We start from the raw sequence: 20,064 nt of genomic DNA on the forward strand, positions 1-20,064 counted from the left end.
AGTTAGCGGTATTGTTTGTCTTTTGGCAAACAGTTTCTAAAAATTAAATAAAATTAAAAAAAAAATAATCTCCTTTTTAAAACAATAAACTATAAAAATGATAAAATTAAATTAAAAACGCAAAAAAATCAAATATAATAAATCTCTAAAATTAAACAAGAAAAAAGTAATAAATAACTCGGATCTCTCAAATGTGCAAAAATTATCAAAAACCTGCAAAATTTCAGCGTAATTTTCAATTTTTTGCTCAGATGTTTTAGAATTATTTGAGTAAGGAGTTTAAATTCCAGGGTAATAATGTGCAAGCTTTAAATTGCTAAAGAATTGCGTTGATTTTTAATAATTTTTTTTTTTCTGACTGCATTTATTTTCGTGATTTTGTTATACATTTTAGTATAAAAATTTCGGCCCCTCGGCAACACTGAAGTTTAGGAGATCGTTTGCGCACCAAATTTACCTCGTAAATTTACGAGGAGCTCGTAAATAGAGCTCCATACAAATTTTGACAGTTCTTTTACGAGGCTCGTAAATTTACGAGCTTTACGAGGCTTTTACGAGTTTAAGGAAAGACCCGTATTGTATTTTTGTATTTTAAATGACGAAACCAAAGTGAATACTATGCTGGAGTTGGTTCAATCGAATCCTTATTCTTGCGTTGACGGCATTGTAGCTAATGATGTGAATAAAAAAATCGGATTTTTCGTTTTGCTTTACACATAAAAATCGTATTCCTTTCTTTAGAATGTATTATCCTGCAAAATGAGACAAAATAAAGACATACGAACGAATTCCGATCTAACTAATTACATTTTGGTTACAATTAGAAGTTCAGATCATCTTTACCAGAGATCCAACAGGGATTTTTTTTTGAATTTTTTTGCTAGTTTTGGTCTGATTCTCCAAAAGTTCACACAAGTGTTTGGCATCGAATTTACTCAATTTCAAGCACTTAATTGATTCTTGTACTCAATTATGATTCCAGCTTTTCACATATGTACATTAATAAGTACTCGACTTTTTTAAGAGTAACCATGTCTTAAACATCCGTAATAGCAAAAGTGACCTAAGCCCTTAATTTTTGTTTGTACCTCTCTACTTCAAAATAGTTTCAAACGAGGTAAATTATAAAATAAAAATCTCTTATTTCTGCTATGTAGCTTAAAATTAAGGAATAAGCGACTTTATTTTAAAATTGAACATTTGAAACTATTTAAAGTAGTAGCTGAAGTACAAAATATAAAGTTTGGGTTAGGTGACTTCTGTTTTCACGGCTTCATATAGAATTCGCACATTTATTTAAGCCAAATGCAAATCAAATTAACAAAACGCAAATAAAATTAACAAAACGCAAATAAAATTAACCGAACGCATTCTTCCTCGAAATATAAGATGAATGTTCGGTGTTGGGCAAATTCGAAAAGCAGTTCTGCCAAATTTTATTTATTTTTCTTGTACTAATTGAAAAGTTTTAAGAAGGGAAAAGATCCGCAAAACGAAATAAAAATCAGCAAAATTTATAAAGGTGCATGTAGAATTTGTAAATTTTTCAAATACCGATCATTCGGTTCCGGTTCGGCGTTCCGGTTTATTTAATTTGCGTTTAGATTAATTTAAATTGCGTTTAGGTTTCACTGATTTGCTTTTTGATTTAGTTTGAATTGCGCTTGAGTTAAATATAGTACATAAATGTATGGTTGTATGTATTTTTACAACGCTTTTATTTCAGGTTATGTTTTTGCCTTATTTAGAAATCCAGTACAAATGTCTTTGAAACATCCGTTACAAGCAAGATAGGGGAAAACTTTCTTCTGTGACTTTTACTTGGTAAATTTTGTTATAGCGATAACTTAAAGGAAGTGAAAAAATTTTAAAATAACATGTTGCAAAACTATACCCAAAAATGAAATCCCAATAAAATTATACTTAAATAAAATGTCTTCACTAATCGGGTTGGGATGTATGTAGGTGCGTACTCTGACCAAACTAATTAGTCGGGTTGGCCTCACTGCCTTATTATGTATTACGAACGATTCGTCTGCAGACGATAACGTCTGTGATTACGAGTTTATTACTCTATCGGTCGTTTTCGTCTAACTTCGCATCAATTACGTTGCAATCGTCTCGGTTGCGTTTAAACCGGCTAGAATGATGCCGCCGGGCTAATTTTTGAAGCATTCCTCTGCAAACGAATCGTTCGTGTTGCCTATCGTTCGTGATACATAATAAGGCTGTAAATCGGTGGCAATTGCTACAATATCGACGTCAGGGCTGCCAACTTCTTAGGTAGGCCTATAATTAAAAGCACCTGAGCTTCGGCCACAAGCACGAGCAACTATAAAATACAAATTTTCAGGGACAAATACCATATTATTGCACATTTATTTACATAAGTATTTTTTTTAATGCTCTTTTTATAGCACATTCTTTGAAATGTTATGCTAAGATGGCAGCGCTTATCGATGAGTTGGTGGCTGATAAAGTCTGCAGTGTACGCACGTAGAAGAAGAGCGCCTTGCTGATCAAGCAGTCGGCCGATAGTTGGCAGACTTTCTATTTTGAATGCAATCGGCCTGCACTGCAAACTATTTAGTCGGACACGATTAAGTTGGTGAAGTGTGCGCACATCCATGCAAGATGCATGTATTTTAAGAGAGCCCGACTAAATCGTCGGCCGATAAAGTCTGCAGTGTGCGGGGGCTCTAAAGCATCATACACGTTTTCAAATAAACGATTATCAGCATGAACTGTCCGTCCTTGCTAATACTCCCCACACATCCCAGAAGATAATTTAGGTAGGCCTTTTTAAGAGTGAAGCCATTCTAAAGGACCTACCCAAGAAGGTATAAAGAAAGTGCTTCCCTGCATGGATTCTAGAAGGGCTTTTTCTAATTACGATTTACGCGAAAGTATAAGCTTATGCTATTTAGCATTACAAATTAATTTAAAAATGCATTTTAGATTGCAATAAAACATATTTGATATGAACCTTAAAGAAAGAGAAAGCAAAGCAGTGGGAGGCCTCTTGAATCTCAAGAAGACCAAAGTTCTGCCGGGAAAAATGTGTCATTCTTTCCATAAATCATTCTAGTATGCAATCAATATCTTTTCGCCTGAAAAAGATTACCCAGCAAACACAGTCTCTAACATTAGATAAACCTTTTTGTTTTACATTAGAATTCTAATGTAGTACTCTAATGTTTTCCGCAGGTTAGAGAACTATGTTAAAATTCGATTGAGAGAATGATTAGAAAACCACTAGACATTAGAAACCGATTAGAATTCAACGTTAGAATGCGATTTGATATCTAACCTTTTTCTCGATATCGAGAACTAAGTCGCCTTTTTGTAGAGAATGCTATAATTCTCGACAGTTTATCTAATCGTCTTCTAACCTTCTCCCACAGAGAAACATTCGAATTCTAATCGGTTTCTAATCGTTCCCTAACCTAAATGTTTGTTGGGTAATTTCTTGCAAATTATGTTGCAAACTAACAATATTTGGACGATTGTGCTCTCCTAACTTCCACCAAATGGAGAATATGTGGGGAATACAAGCAAGGACAGTTTAAATTGGTGATTATGCAAGTGTGCCATAAACTGTATGCTGCTTTAGTGTTTATTTAAGTATGAGTGAGCCCATATTTCAATCACTTAAAGTCAAAGAAGCACAAATAGAGTATTAGAAAGACATATTTGCATGTTTTTTCTAATTTCATTGGGATTTAATTTTTGGATTTATGTATATGTAGTTTTGCAACAAGTTATTTTTAAATTTTTTCACTTCCTTTAAATTAAGTTATGATTAAAAAAAAATATACTCTATTTCAAGAGAGCCATTAACATCAAAAATCACAGAAGTAGGTTTTCCCCCATCTTGCTTGTGACAGTTGTTTCAAAGACATTTTTACTGGATTTATAATTATGCAACTGAGTGTATACTATTTGCGCAAAAGGTTTAAATTAGGCACTTTGGTATTGAAGTAACTATGTATGTATAGTGCAATATATCTCGAATCCGCTATGCCGTTATTTGAACAAAGTCATTATAAGCTAGTGTACTACCGCATACCACGTAGTAATGTTTAGAGAAAACAAACAAAATTGCCCCGCCGCCTTGACCCTTTCGATTTGATTTGTAAATAAATTCAAGCAGTTGTGTTGATGAAATTCAAACTTTTATTCTATACCTTTTAATAGGGTATGTTGTTGTAAGCATATAGTAGTAGTATGTATGAAGATTATGTCTATAAATCCAATAGTTATCGGCGAGCTGGTCAACTGTTGCATCATACATAAGAATTGCGGCATCAGCAACTTCTCTATATTACTCGGTGGTCACATGTCACATGTTGGACTGTTTTTAAACAGTAACAGACCTGCACCGGCACATAGAACAAAGTCGGTAACTATTGCAGCTAATTCATTGTATTTTGACAACAGCGACCGACACACATTACATATAGTAAAAAATCAAAAGTTGTTTAACTAGCAATTAAGAGTTCGAAAACACCTGTAACTCGTAAGTGTAAATATGTTTTGTTGTTTTGTTATAATTTTTACTCGTCGATTTAAGTTTAAAAATCTCAACTGTTTTAGCGACAACTTAAGTCTAATGCAAACAACTATCATCAACTGGTATGGTATGTAGTAGATTATGTGCTCTAATTGCGGTTTCCAGACTTGGGATTCCTCTGTCTTTTATTAAAATTAGGCTTCTTATTACCACCACTAAATAATGTATTTCATATAGTGGATCAATATTGATTGGTATAATGGAGCGACGAGTTGCAGATTGTTCACACATTTTCGTTTTGTATACGTTTATATAATGCGGGTTTTCAAGGGGCAATGAAAAGAGAAGGAATGGAATAGAAATTCCAGTATTAACAGTTTTATCAATGTGATTATACACTATTTTGCTAACTTGATAGTTGTGTATTTATTTAACACTTTACACTTAGATTTGTGAGACCGAAGAGACGGTTGCTTGCTTTCGTAGTCAACGATTTACAGAGGGCAAAGAATGGGTTGGCATGTTCTCGCACTCATAGGCATTGTAATTAGAGTAATTATATTTGTGGTGATTGCGAATATTTTTTTTTACTTTTGCGATACATTCGCCATGCATTTTCAACGCAGATAGTACCGGTGCTACACACCACAAAATTGCATACAATAACCTCCTGGATTGACTTTAAACATTATAATTCATATATTATTACAATTAATAAAAGCACATTTAATATAGTTACTTAATTACAATGCCCACATTCTGTTCGTACCTCATTTCATATTTACAATTACATGTAGGTTTTATGCTTTATGAATCCACTATAACTATTAGTGTTTTGGTTAGAAGAAAAAGCAATTGGGTATTTTAACTCTAATACAAAAGCTTGTTTTTATTTCTACCTTTCGTTTTGATTCTTCACTTTTCCGAATGTTGAATTTAACAACATTTCAAAAAAGTTGGATTCTTGTTCTACATTTCTCAGAAACGTTTTATTTTGTGGGTACTCGTTTGTATTCTATTTCGCCTAGTTTACATTTTAGAAACATTTTTAAAATAATGGCGGGCTGATGGATGCGCTATTGAAACAAATTTTTAATTTTTTAGTGGGAATTAATAAGGCTCGTTCATCTCTTAACCGCAGATATAGCAAATAACAGTTATCACTTTCTTAATTTCAACACTTCTTCAATACACCGCGCGACAAAAGCCAACAAATTTCAAAACTCACGAAAAAGTCAATATACTGCCGTAACTAGGGGTCAAATATAGCAAAAACTGCACTTTTAGTTTTCTGTCTGACGTCAGGATTTTATATAGAGGAGTTTAATATTTCAAAGTTTATTCAAAAAAATTATTTTAAAAACTCCGTGCAATTTAGAATAACGTGCGTATAAAATAAAACAGAAATTTGTCTAGAATTGACAAAATTTTAATTTTTTGGCTCACAACGAGGTGTAGTTTATGTACTTTTAAATAATTTTTTTTATCGTAAATTGGCAAAATTCGAAATACGAAGTTCGGGGATGTATGCAATTGTACATACGGTGGCGAGAATCTAAATAGGGAAAAGACATTTTAGCTATAATGGGCTACTTTTCTTTGTTTAAAAAATGTTTAGTATTTTTTTATATAATATAAATACACGTAGCTTACTATCTAAAAAACATGTAGATCAAAATTTAAAACTTTGTAGAACACCCATAAGAATTCAACGAGTTTTGAAAAATGTTGATCAAAACTTTCAACTTTTTAATTATGCAGTATTGTAGGCCATTAAATTTTAGTATAAGTTACAAGATTGAAGTAGCTAAGACTTGCCGTTGATTTTTTGCAATTTTTTTGCTCGCGCATTTCTTCCATGCAAAGTATGGCTGACTTCCAAAACGTCATTTGCATTGCATACGTACAAAGTTTAATGTTCCATAACGCCAAACTACAATTGTTTGGCAATGTATACTTTGCCGAAGCGCATCCGAAAAGTTATCGAAACGTATCGCCAGAGTAATCAGCGCATCAAAAACGAAGTTGATGCTCCGTTTGGTTTTAGTTACCATTTGGATTTTAAAAATGGAAAATACCGAAATGGTGATCATTGTTTTACTAAATATTCAAAATATGCAATGTATATGTAGAACAGTATCCAAACATTGTATTGGTACGTTTTGGAGGTCAGCCTATGTTCGACAATGTTTTTTGTATGGAGAAAATGAGCAACATCTTCCACAAAAAAAAAGAATTGCCAATAATCAACGGTAAGTCCTAGCTGCTTAAAATGTGTACAAATGTACATGAATAGTCAGAATGCTTCTAAGAAAACTAATTAAAAATCTCAAAATGTTGATTAATCTTTGTCGAATTTGTCTAATTTTTGTACAGAGCTCGAAATATTGACTTACATGGTTTTTTTGAGATAACAATCTACACTCTCATAAAAGTTAATAAACATTAAATATCACTGTGCGACAGCCGAAATTAGTCCGGACTTTGTCAACATATTCTGAAAGAAAGAAAAGTTAGCTCGTATTTATATTTTATGGCCTACTAAAGTTTTCATGTCCCGGCTTAAGTACTTTTCAAAAAAGAGGAAAAAATTGATAAAATAAATGTCTGAGCGAAATTGAAAGTTAAGACATACATACATATACGGTTGAAAATTTCTCAACTGGACCTCGGATTTCAGTCAAGTTCGAAGTTTTGCGTGGAAATTTATGGGTAGAGAGGGTTATAGATGTGAAAGGGATTCTGAGAATTTGAAAAATTTTAATTTGTAAAGTTTTTATAAGCAAATATATTTTTAAGCAATCTTTTTTTCAAAACTCATTTTCTCTTAAAGTATTTGACGAAAGTTGAAGAAATTTTTTTTTGTAAGCGTAGTGACATTAGAGCTTTAAAAAAATATATATTTTTATAATTTAGAAAAAAAAAATTTAATTCAAACATGATAAATATTCAAGTTGCATTAAAAATATGTTCTCAATGAGTTTTTCCCATTTAGTTTGTATTTTCGAAAACTGCATTTACTGAGGAAAATATTTGTAAAAATAAAAATTGTTAGATCTTTTCTGTGCGCGCTGTGACATACATATGTTGCTGTAAGTCAAAAACAGAAAAGATCTAACAAATTTTAATTTACAAATATTTTCTTCAATAAATGCAGTTTTAAAAAATATAAACGAAATGGAAAAACTCATTGAGAACATATTTTTAATGCAACTTGAATATTTATAATGTTTGAATTAAAAAAAAAAAATATATAAAATTCTGAATTATAAAAATTTTTTTTTTCAAAGCTCTAATGTCATTACGCTTACAAAAAATTTCATCAACTTTCGTCAAATACTGTAAGAGAAAATAAGTTTTGAAAAAAGATTGCTTAAAAGTATACATATTTGCTTATAAAAACTTCAAAAATTTAAATTATTCAAAAAAAAATCTCAGAATCCATTTCACATCTATAAACCTCTCTGCCCACAAATGTTCACGAAAAAATTCGAACTTGACTGAAAACGAGGTCCAGTTGAGAAATTTTCACCCATATAGTAAAATTTCACGGAAAATATTTTCGTAGAACATTTTAACCCATTATTAGAGGATTGATATATTCTAGAAAATTATTCTTCGGAAAATTCTAATAGGGGTCTTTTTTCTCAGGCAAAAACTTCATGCCAAGAAGGAATAACAGCCAAACTACATTTTATTTTTTTTTTTTTGTAAAAAAAAACCTTTTTTTTTTGTAAAAAAAACAATTTTTTTTTTTTTTTAAAAAAGTTTTTTTTGTTGGTTTTTTATTATAATTTTTAGAGACTTTTACGTTGGTGGCATGAAGCTTTTTGCCTGAAAAGACCTCTAGTACAATTTCTCGAAGAATAATTTTCGGGAATATATCAATCTTCAAGACATTTATTTTAACCATTTTTTCCACTTTTTTGAAAAGGCTGGGCCATAAAAACCCTAGTAGGCCTTACAATAAAAATACGAGTTAACTTTTGCAAATCCATCGAGTGTTTTATTACTGAATATGTATACTTTCCAAAAATATTAGCAAACTCCGCTGGTTTGAATTGTCGCAAAGTTTAATCGAAAGGGAAATAGCCAAAGAATGCTAAAATATCGCTTTTATATTTATATTTTCGCCACTGTATTAGTCATTAGCATACATATCGTCGCTCGAATAAAGAAACAGTGTAAATGCCACATACACTATTATTCGATAATTGCACCATTGGATAGACAATCCTTAAACTATTAGAAACTAATTTATTCTCGAAAAACGAAATTGTATTTGTATGGTTTGTTATGCTTTATAAAAACTTCCAATTCGTTTTTCTCAAAACTATACTTTTCATGTTACACTATTTCATTATTCCAGCGACGATATATGTTTTCAAGAATAACTAAATATTTAAAATTTTCAAGGACATTTAAGGATAAAGTTTTAAAATAACATTTTAAATATATTAAATACGTTCCTGTGCACCGAAAAACGTATCTATTTTTTTTTCAATTCTACAGTTTTCTGTTTTATTTGATACTCACTTTTGTAATCTACACGGCAATGATTTTTTTTTATTTATCGTGTATGACTCACGGCAAAAATTTTTGGCACAGGGAATTTCTCACAATATATTCATTTGTTTCCTATAATTTTTTCTTAAATTCATACTACAACAAAAAAAATGAAATAAAAACATACAGGGTATTCATCTAAACGCATAACTGCTTCGTAACTGTAAACTTCGTAAATAAACCGGTTTTCCATGGGGGGTCCATGGGAAAGTGGATCTCAGTGCGAAAATTATTTTCTTTATAAAACTAACAAACGTGTGGATAAGATATATGTAAAAATCTTGAATCAACCAAAAAATAACAAATGATCATGGAGAAATTAACGATGCTCCTCCATTTTTATGTGAGAATTGAAGTCGGTTTTGCTTTTTGCTAAAAATTACTTGTTTGAGTTTCTATTTGGTTTGATTTCATGAACTCTAATGCTGACTACACACGAGGCAACCGTTGAGGCAATCAGGGCATGTTGCTTCGACTGTTGACTTGTCTGTAGCATTGTTGCTTATGAAAATTTTTGTTGCCGCTGCGTATCGCGCAAAGTGAGAAACATTTCCCATTAAGAGCGTAGCATATGCAAGCCACGTGAGTGAACTTTTATGTCTGATTAACTGTTATTTGCGTTCTTTGGAAATCGACAAATTACTGGAGACGCACAGTGGGTTCAAATCTGGCATTTAGTGTTCATAATTCACTGGAGCCTTCATTTTTCAATCAATTTGATTCATTTTTTTTTAATGAAAGCTTATAAAATTTGCAAGAGACCAGTTACCTCATTTTTTAATTTTTAATTGATTACATTCCATTTCTTAGTGCGAAGTGCAGAAAAAGTAGCAATTTTGAGAAAATTGATTCTCCTGTTTCAGTTAATATATGTTATGTAATAAAAACTAGTTGATTCCTCCAAAACGAAAACAAATTTTTGAAATGTTACGAAACAATGGGTTGTATGCATAAAACCTAAGCAAATGGTCTTTCTAAAAATTTCAGATCATTTACTCGATTTGTTCAAATAAATAAATTTTGAACATTTTTTTTGGTTTTTGGAAATATTTGGGTATGCAAATTTATAGATCATTAAATGTTAGTATAATAAAAACAGCAAGTTGCAATCGGCTAAGAGTTCGCTCTGATTTTTAATAATATAACAAAAAAAAATTATAAAAAAAAAAAAATCAACGCAACCTCATAGCCACTTGCCACTTGCAACTTATTATACTAAAATTTAATGATCTACATATAAAACTGCATACCAAACATTTTTCTAAAAGCTCAAAATTTTCTCTGTTTTCATTATGGTAACATTTTTTATAACATTTCAAATTTTTCTTGTGAGTTTTTGTATAGTTTTGGGGGAACCCTACAATTAGTTTTTAATTTGTATAATTTATTAACTAGAACAGGAGAACCGATTGCTGCTTCTTCTTTAAAAAACAAAAATTAATCTAATTGGTTGAAAAACGAAGACTCCAATGAATTATGAACAATCCTTTCCAGTTTTGAATCACTGTGCGACGGGAGTTAACTTGTCGCTATGAAAACGGTAAGATTCTAAACATGGTTTAGAGACATGCAGAGATATGCATAAGGAACCTGCTTCTGGGCATTGCAATAGGTCTATGTATATGTCATCGTGCATACTTACAAGTGAAAAATGTTCTTCTTCTGTCTGGTTAATATCCTGTAAAAATGTACGACTCACGTGTTGATTTTTTTTTTTTTTATATATTAACAACGTTTTTTAGGTTAAAATGGTTTTATTATTTTTTTATAATTTTTTTTTTTATGCTGTTGCCAACAAAACCAAACAAATCAAAGTTTCAAACTTAATACAAAAATTATAAAACTTTAACAAATTTTCATCAAAATATGGAAATTTTATGTCTGAATGTTTAGAAATTTTCCAAATATAAATTAGGACGGGACATTTTAGCAATTATTAACATTTTTTTTAGTTTATTATTGGTTTATTATGAAACGGCAAGTCCTGGTTAATTCAAATTTGCACTTTATTATACTACAAAGTTAGGAACTTTTAGTTTTATGGATCAAAAAACTAGGAAGGTAGAGCCGCTGAGAGGAATTTTTCAAATTCTTGACGTTTGCAAGCAATTTAATTTTAAAATTTTACACACAAACTCACACACACATTCTCATTTTCAATCTCAAACAACAACAACTTTGAACAATTCCTTTTTTTACTCTCAATTTTATATGATTTTAAAATGCTGGCAAACTTCAAAAAAAAAATCATGGCCGATGAATTGAGAGAACGGCTTTACCTTACTATGTTTTTATCATGGAGTTCACACCATATTATTATTAAAAGTTAATAAAATTAAAATAAAAAATATTAAAAAAAAATGGAAAAAAATTACTGTACGATTTTCACTAACACACTTGAAACTTGCATATTTCATGGGCTATAAAACCGCATACCCAAAAATTTTCTATAGATTCAAAATAAAAGTTTCGAAATTTTGATGAAAATTTGAAGATTTTCTAAATTCTGTATAAAGTTTGAAATTTAGACTTACATACATACATATATGATTTTGGTTAAAACATTTTTTAGCCCAGCAAAATTTAGATCAAATTGGTACGAAGAAAAAAAAACTATAGTAGCAATTTTTTGATGCAGTTTACTTCTATTTGGCATGGATCCATAGTCTTGCCCCTAAATTTCATGGCAAAATTCCGCCATGTTGGACTTTAGGCAGAGACTATAACGATTATAAGAAATAAAATTAAACATTGCTGTATAATTATTATTGAACAATGGAAAAGTTGTTTCCGTCTCCCGTCACGAAAATCGTTAGACTAAAAACTTTTTCACCTTCTCCTAATAATTATATGGGACTTTTATTTGGAAATTATTTTCTTCTTCTCATAAGGATTAAGGTCTTAAAATGATAACATACGACGCACCCATTTAGATTTTGCTTTACAAATTTTGAATTTTTCCAACCTGACTTCAGATGAGTAATAAGCGGCCTCAAGAACCCTTGAAAAAATCGTTTCAAGTGGACCGAATCGATTTTAATTTTTCGGCCGCCATATTGGATTCGTCATTATGAATTTTTAAAATCATGCTCTAAGTTCCTGCTGTTACTATTAATTTTTTTAAGTGTTGGGTTCACCGGTTTCACGGTTAGTTTAGACACCAAATTTGAGACGCAACATTGAATTTTGCAAAGGCCACACTGTTTTCAATGTGATCATTTTAAGACCTTAATTTTTGTAATCCGTCCTAAGATACGTATCAAATAGAAGTAAACTGCATCCAAAAATCGCTACTACATTTTTTTTTTTTAGAAAAAGTTGAACTATACTGGGCTATTTTATAATAAAAAATACCAAAAAAACGTTTACGTTAAAAACATTGTTAATACATATTTAAAATAAATCCACAACTAAACACTAGTGTGAACCGCGGTTTAAAGGAAGCACTCATGTTAAACGCGACTAAAGTTATTAAAATAAAATTAAAACCTGCAAAATATGAATCCAATTTAATCAATTCTGGTGTTTATATAACGTTTGAATATTCTAAAGCGCTTTTGTAGTAATTGAAATAAGGTGATCTCAGCTGAGGGGCTTTTCTCGAAAGCTTCCGATTCTTTTTTTCACTTGTAAATATGCACAATGGCCTATGAGGCTTCCGAGTCAACTCTCTTTTAGAGCTGCCCGCATAACCTAGCACCAGTCTACACTTAAGTATAGATTGAAACATAGATTTATTCCTTCAAATCTCTGGGAAATCTAAATGAAAATCAATGAAATCAGCCCGATGTTGCAATAAAAAAGAAATGGGCGTTGCAATCGATAATCCAGAAAGTCAATATCTTACTGTGGTAAGAAGACACCTTTTTTTAATATACTCTGTTGTAAACGGCACAAATTGAGGTGATGAACTTTCAATATAGTTTATAATTAAATGGGTTTCTGCTCTTTTAATTCGTCAACCGATAAAGCTAATGGAATTATGTGTTAAAGGTTTTTTTGATTTAATAAAAACCAATAAATAAAACTTAGCTATCATCCAGAACGGAAATTTTTTGTTGAATTGTACTAGTCTCTCACTAATCTTAATAGTAGTAGTGCTACTATTTGTACGATGTAAAATTAGGTATCTCACAACGAGAAGCGTAAATTTGAAGATATTTTTTTTGCTGAGGTAGATTTGCAGTATCTTTTGCAGACTTTGTTTTTTTTTTTTTTGCCAAAGGATCCCTAAATATGAATTGATTTTATTTTTTTATTTTTGGAAGTGTTTACTATGCTACGCTAAAAGATAAATCAATATTCGGCGGTTACATTTTTGCTAAGCGTTTTGTGAGAGCTTCCCGCGTCCTATTTGTGATGTGCGCCTTAATGTTGTTAAGACAGATGCAGAAACCTACAGTTTTTTGCCATTCAGATATTAAGCCAAATCACTTTAAGCCAATTAGTGAATTTTCAATTAGAAGAAAATAAAGTTTAAGTTTAGATAATGTTTTGATTTTTCTATATTAAATTGGGAACCCTCTAACTGGATGTAATGAAAGGATGAACTAGATATCTTAGAAGGCAACTAAACTGATTGGCTTCAAACGGTTTCCTTAGCAAAAACTAATTTTCAATTTTTCGCAAATTTTAAATGACTGTTTCATTTTCGTATAAATAAATAATGTACTTGAGAAGAAAGAATTTTTTAATGTTGTATATACATAATGGCAAAGCTAACATAATACGCCACAAATGCATACAAGGCATACATCAAAAGTATTATCATCTATCAAACCAGCGTTTTTCATGTGAAGCTAATATTATCTGCCTTTGATAAATTTAACTCATTCGGATCTCACATTTCTTTTATATAATTGTAAATAAAATGAAATAAATAAAACTTGTTAAAGTTCTATACATACCCATCAACCCATGAAGAATTCGAATTGTCCGTTCCTGTAGCATCGTTTCCACCATCTGGGCCTCCTTGTCTTTCATTATCCTCGGGACCACTTCGGAATGAATTCTGCCCTCCGCGATCGCCCATGTTATTATTACCGCCAAAATTACGTCGATCGTCGTTGGGACCCATTCTGCTAAAATTTGCCCCATTACCACCACCACCACCGAAATTCGGACCATTGCCACCTCTAAAGTTCGGACCATCTCCGCGGAAATTCGGGCCGTTCCCTCCTCCGAAATTAGGACCATTTGGCCCAAACCTATTGAAATTGGGTCCATTCGGGCCAAAATTAGGCCCGTTGCCACCAAAATTCGGACCATTGCCACGGAAGTTTGGTGCGTTTCCTCCGAAATTCGGCCGGTTTGGTCCATTATTGGGACCATTGCCTCCGTAATTTTGACGATTTCCTCCAAAATTGGGGCCATTTCCTCCGAAAGGGGGACCGTTTCCCCTGAAGTTGGGACCGTTTCCTCCAAAGTTAGGACCATTTCCTCCAAAGTTAGGACCATTTCCTCCAAAGTTGGGACCATTTCCTCCCATGTTACGGTTATTCCCTCCAAAGTTGGGCCCATTACCTCCAAAGTTTGGCCCATTACCTCTGAAGTTAGGTCCATTGCCTCCGAAGTTTGGATCATTACCTCCAAAAGTAGGATCATTACCCCCGCTGTTAGGTCCATTTCCACCATCTGGCTTATCCATTTCAGATTTTTGTTTTTGTAATTGCTGAAGTAACATAGGTAATTGTTGAAGAAACTGTGGTGGTGGCGCACAACTTGGATCAGCACTCTCTCTGCCCTGAGCTTTAGCCAGGGCCATCGAAATTTTCTGCATGAATACGGGATCTCTAAGTGCATCATTTAAATTAGGAATGGCATTGGAAATATTCGGATGTATTAGTTGCTCTTCTTGCGGTTTGTCCGCCTCTAGCCTGTTATCAGAGCGTTCATCTTCATTATCATTTTCACCTTCACACTCGCCTTCGATTTCGTCTTCGGCATTGCCACCACTGATGGGTGTTTGTATGGCGAAATCTGCTGGTTTTTGTACAACAACATCAAACAGGGATGGTATTTTGCCAACAGGCTTTTGTGGCTCTTGCTGTTTTGGTTCAAAAGTTTCAACCAATTCCTTTTCAGCACTTTCATTACCCTTAATCATGTATGATTTATCTTCATACATTGTGTCGGTTGCGCCACTACCTCCCACCAAATCTAGACCTGGAATACCCTCACTTTTGCCAAAAATATTACACATGGGACCAGAAACGTCACCGGCCTTGACGTCATCTTCATCCACAAGGGATATCACTTCAGTGACAGTCGGGTCGTCTAATTTTGATATTTTTACACTTTCCGTAGGAGCGCTAAAACGACTCTTTCGCTTGCCTGAGGTACCAACAATATTCGCTTTTTTCTCAAATTTTGAGATGCTTTCCTTGCTTGTTTTTGGACAATCACCTTTTGTTTGTTCTTTTACCAATTCATCCTTATCCTCTTTTTCTTTTTGAACTACTTCGTCTTTGTTAACGGTGCTTTCTTCAGTTATGTTAGTGTTTTCGCCCGCGAAAGGCTGATTTGTACCGTCATCTTCTTCAACGGGTGCACCATGCAAATCTTCAGAGTCTTCATGTTCAGGAGTTTTGCTTATATCCATTTCAGTAGAATTTTCAGGGTCTAAGTTATCGTTCTTAACGCAAGGCTCCTTTCCAATTGGCTCAGTTTCTAAGCCCTGCTGCTGTAATCTTCTTTGTCGCATTTGTTCACGACGATCCATTATTCGCTGGCGTTGCTTCTCAAATTCTTGTTCATATCGTCTGTACATTTCCCTGTCAGGATGATTAGCGTTAGCACGCTTCCATTGTTCGAATTGTTCTTCCCAACGTTGGAACTGCATATCAAAACTCTTTTCATCCAAATCGGGCCGTTGTTGTTTGTTCCCGCTGTCGGTTTCAACGCGACCTTGACGCTGATTTTGTATTTCCGGTTCGCGGTTACTTTTATTTGGCGCATTTCGCAATTTATCTGCGCTTTGGGGTGCAACACCTTCTCCTTGGCCTCCTACGCTGATATTTGGAGCCGATTCTCTTGCGCGCTCATTTGAGTTAGACCTTTGATTTAAATTATTTGGGCCGAAATCTGGTTCATTAGAAAGTGATCTTTGACTTAAATTACTTGCACCAAGGTTTCGTTCATTCGAAACTGACCTTCGATTAAAATTGTTTGGACCGAAATCATTAGGACCCGGCTTTCGATTTAAAGGGTCAATGGGAAAGTTGCGACCGTTTCCGCGATTTGCTTGATTGAAATTATTGTTTGGTGCGAAGTTGTCTCGATTTGCTTGGTTGAAATTGTTTGGTCCGAAATTGTCTCGATTTCCTTGATTAAAATTAGTATTTGGTCCAAAGTTATCTCCACTGCCTGCAGGACCAAAGTTACGGTCATTTGAGCGCGATCTCGAATTAAAGGGATTACGCTGACTTATATTTTTACCAGGACCTTCCGCTTCTGGGTTTAAATCATTGTGTGCGCCGAAATTGGAATCATTGCCGTCCGACCATCTGTTATTTCTATTACCGAAATTGCGGTCTCTTATTCCAGGTCTCATATTGGAATCTTTAATATCAGCGAAATCGTCTTTAGGACCATCATCGTTAAAAGTATTATTTGGGCCCATGTTCCTTTCATTACCACCAAATCTTTGGTTAGGATTTTCATTGGGCCCATAGTCTCGACCATTACCCCCTGGCCTTTGATTGAAGTTTCCCCCAAAGTTTCGCTCATTTTGGCCATATCGTTGATTGAAGTTGTTTGGACCAGACATGAACGTATTCCCATCGAAATTCCGACCACTTCCTCCAGGCCCTTGATTAAAATTATCTCGGTTATTTCTATTATTATTCGACCACTGGTTATCATTATTACCCCAACGATTTCTTCCCATCTGATCATTAGGGCCAGACTGATTTCTCTGGTTGTTAAAGTTTCCCGCGTTTCTGCGACCATTATCGAAACTGTCTTGAACATCTTGTTGCCTATTATTCCAGGCGTTATTCATACCACCTTGATTCCGATTATTACCCCACTGATTTGATAAACCCTGCTGTCCTGGTCTACCTTGAGGGATGTTTTCGGTACGATTTTCGTTGAAACCAGCTCCTGCATTCGAATTTTCACCACCCCATCGATTGTTTGAATTTCTTGGATTTGTTTCAAAGCCGTCCATGCTATTTCGGTTGCTTTCGAAAGGATCGTCCATATTACCATCATTCGACATGTCATTATAATCATTAAGTTTACCCCGATCATCTCTTCGGGAGTCCCAACTGTTAGGTCCGCTTTGATTTCCTGGCCTGGGGTTATCAAAATTGTTTTCAAAGTTATTTTGTCTAGAATTCCATTGATTATTTCCGCCTTGGTTTTTATTAAATTCATTGTTTTGCAGATTTGGATTAGGGCCCCATTGATTCGGATTCGGTTCGATAGGTTCAGAAGAGTTACGTTCAAAATTACGATCGGGAAAAGATTGATTCTTATTGCTGTTGTCGCTATTGTTTTGTTGATTTGAATTACCATAAGGAGGCATAGGTTTTTGTTGCATAGCTTGTGTTGCATTTGAATTTGGTGGTGGTTGAGAATGCGGTTGTTGTTGGTTCATTATTGGAGGTGGTTGCTGGAAATTTGGGTTTTGACCGTAATTCGACGGCTGTTGTGCAAAACTTGGAGGAGGTTGATTATAATTGTATTGTTGCTGTGGTTGTGATTGAGGATAAGGATTTTGCCATTGGGAATAATTCATATTATTGACGAACGGACCACCTGGGGGTGGTTGATGCATTGTAGGTGGAGCTTGATTACCAGCAATAGTTTGAGTTTGCGGTAGTGTCTGGGCTTGTTGTGGATGTGACTGGCCTTGTTGAGAATGGGACTGCACTTGTTGGGGATGTTGCTGTACCTGCTGTGGCGGTGGCGGTTGGTTGTATTGTTGAGTTGTTAACGGAAATTTTGCACTTGCTTGTTGCCCATCAGGGGGAGGCGGTGGTGGTGGTTGATGCTGATTTTGTTGTGAATGTTGCTGAGGTGCTTGTGCCAACATTTGTGGCTGCTGTTGAGCTTGCATTTGTGGCTGTGGCTGTGCCTGCTGATAGTAGTTATTTAACCCCATAGTTTGTCCTGTTTGGGCTGCTGCAGCCATTTCTCTCTTGTACTAATAAAAAAAGTTAAAAATTTATTTTAATACATGTATGCATAAATAAGTCCTTGTTTCATGTTGCCTACAACTTACCTGTTCACCATACTGTGCATGCCACTTAGCATATTCTTGCTGATAAGCTTGCCACTGTTGCCAGTGTTGTTGCAAAGCATATTGCTGCTCTGGAGTCAATGCGGCGTATTGCGCCTCGGTATACTGGCCATATGGCCCAGTTGAAGCTAGTGGAGCGACGGGAGCAGTTACTGGGGCCGTAGCAGGAAGCATTGGCCCTATAATCGGGGTTGCTGTATTGCTAGTTGCTGGTTCTGAAGGTGCTGGTGGAGCAGTTGAGGGTGGGGGTGGGGCGGCCGACGGTGGTGGTGGCTGAGGTGGCGGACATTGAGGTGCCGGTATGGGAGGCATGGGAGCCGCTGCAGCGACACCAGTCCATCCACTCCACATTGTTAATTAAATGCTTAGTCGCCTTTACTTAATTTTACTCGAGTCTTTAATCACAAAAACGTGTTATAAAAGTCCCTCTTTATATGTAACTTTCAGCACTTATTTATTCACTTCTTTTGTTGTCTTATCTATACAAAACAAGCACTAGTTATATTTTATGCAGTTTTGGCTACAATACAATACCAATTTTCACTGAATCAAATAGAATTACAAATCAATTTGTAAAATAGTCGCCATTTTCTTCAAGAAAAAAGTAAAGATGACAGAATAGCCAGAAAGTTTTTGTTATAGATATAAAAATCGATTTTTTCTCGACTTTAACGCACATGTACACTTTCTATAGATTATGGTAACTTGGGTCTTACACGATCAAGACCTAGCTTTCGAGTTGCATTACACGCACATTACAACTTGATATCGCTTTTTCCTTGCAAGTCGTGTTGTCAAACAGCTGACCAGAGTTAGTATGTTCTAATCCTCCAGGAAGTTATAAGGAAAGTATTACTGTAGATATTATGACAGGCTTATTGCCTTACCAATGACAAAACTCAACGGCTGGTATCTACTACTGCGTCTTAAACTATGCGCAGAGCTGTAAAACTGTGAAATCATTTAAAATTTTAATCATAAAATATTTACAAATAGGATTTCATTCATTTTTCTTTGGTCTGGTAGTGTAGCTTATATTTTTTCAATCTACAATCATTCAAAAAAAAATTGATATCACACAGTAAAGTTGTAAATACCGGAATGAAACACTGAGAATGCTGAAGTAAACAGAATTCAATATTGAATTAGCTTCCAGATGAATGAACACTTTGCTATGTGTGCATTCTCTAATTCAGTTCCAATCAAATTTTATACACTAAGAAAAATGTGTAAGTTTAGATGATGGAATAATGAGGTGTATGTACTTTAAAACGATATTGACATAGTGTCGCGTATCAATGCACAGCGGCTACACGGGATAAGCCATGTCCTACGAATGGATGCTTATGCTTGGACTCCTCCACGCATGAAACGCAGCTTGATTCACATGAACATATTGTACAAACTTATAGTTTTGGTTTTTTAAAAACTGAGTGCAAAATGTTCCAAGACAATTAGTATCAATAATTTTTTTCTTTAAAAGATTGGAAAATATGCAGAACAGGAAATAATCATGCACAACAACCATCGAATGATAGCAGCTTTTATCATTCAGTCCATGGTTTATCCACATGCATATAATGTCCTTTTCTAAAATACATATGTGCCCATTTTCGCGCGGCCACCCTTTATGATCAGTTTTTATTTATAAAAAACGATACTCCCATTTCCCAATACCAGGCGCTCAAAAAATTAATTTAAAAGTTCTACGAACAAATTTATACATATAGAAGGCTTG

At 34.0% G+C, this 20,064-nt stretch overlaps 1 protein-coding gene and 1 long non-coding RNA gene across 3 annotated transcripts; both read right to left on the reverse strand.

The window, feature by feature from the left end:
- Nucleotides 1–4,153: 4,153 nt before the first annotated feature.
- LOC108371982 (uncharacterized protein DDB_G0283357-like) lies at nt 4,154–18,939 on the reverse strand. Of its 2 annotated transcripts, XM_017627602.1 has the most exons (4): nt 18,889–18,924; nt 18,309–18,805; nt 13,987–18,230; nt 4,154–4,728 (listed from the first exon to the last, which is right to left on the reverse strand). In XM_017627602.1, the coding sequence occupies exons 2-4, from the start codon at nt 18,675–18,677 to the stop codon at nt 4,662–4,664; spliced, it is 4,680 nt and encodes a 1,559-aa protein (XP_017483091.1). In that variant the 5' UTR covers nt 18,678–18,805; nt 18,889–18,924; the 3' UTR covers nt 4,154–4,661. The 2 variants fall into 2 exon arrangements, with proteins under 2 accessions (XP_017483091.1, XP_017483090.1); XM_017627601.1 differs by having other exon boundaries at nt 18,309–18,939.
- Nucleotides 7,556–9,770, reverse strand: LOC108371987 (uncharacterized). The gene is made up of 3 exons (XR_001848801.1): nt 9,463–9,770; nt 9,242–9,247; nt 7,556–7,570 (listed from the first exon to the last, which is right to left on the reverse strand). It is a non-coding gene; the product is annotated as an uncharacterized LOC108371987 (long non-coding RNA).
- Nucleotides 18,940–20,064: the final 1,125 nt, after the last annotated feature.

Source organism: Rhagoletis zephyria, unplaced genomic scaffold (genome assembly GCF_001687245.7).
Source record: "Rhagoletis zephyria isolate East Lansing unplaced genomic scaffold, Rhagoletis_zephyria_1.1 Rzeph_scaffold_05346, whole genome shotgun sequence".
In the NCBI taxonomy this organism is placed as follows: Eukaryota; Metazoa; Arthropoda; class Insecta; order Diptera; family Tephritidae; genus Rhagoletis; species Rhagoletis zephyria.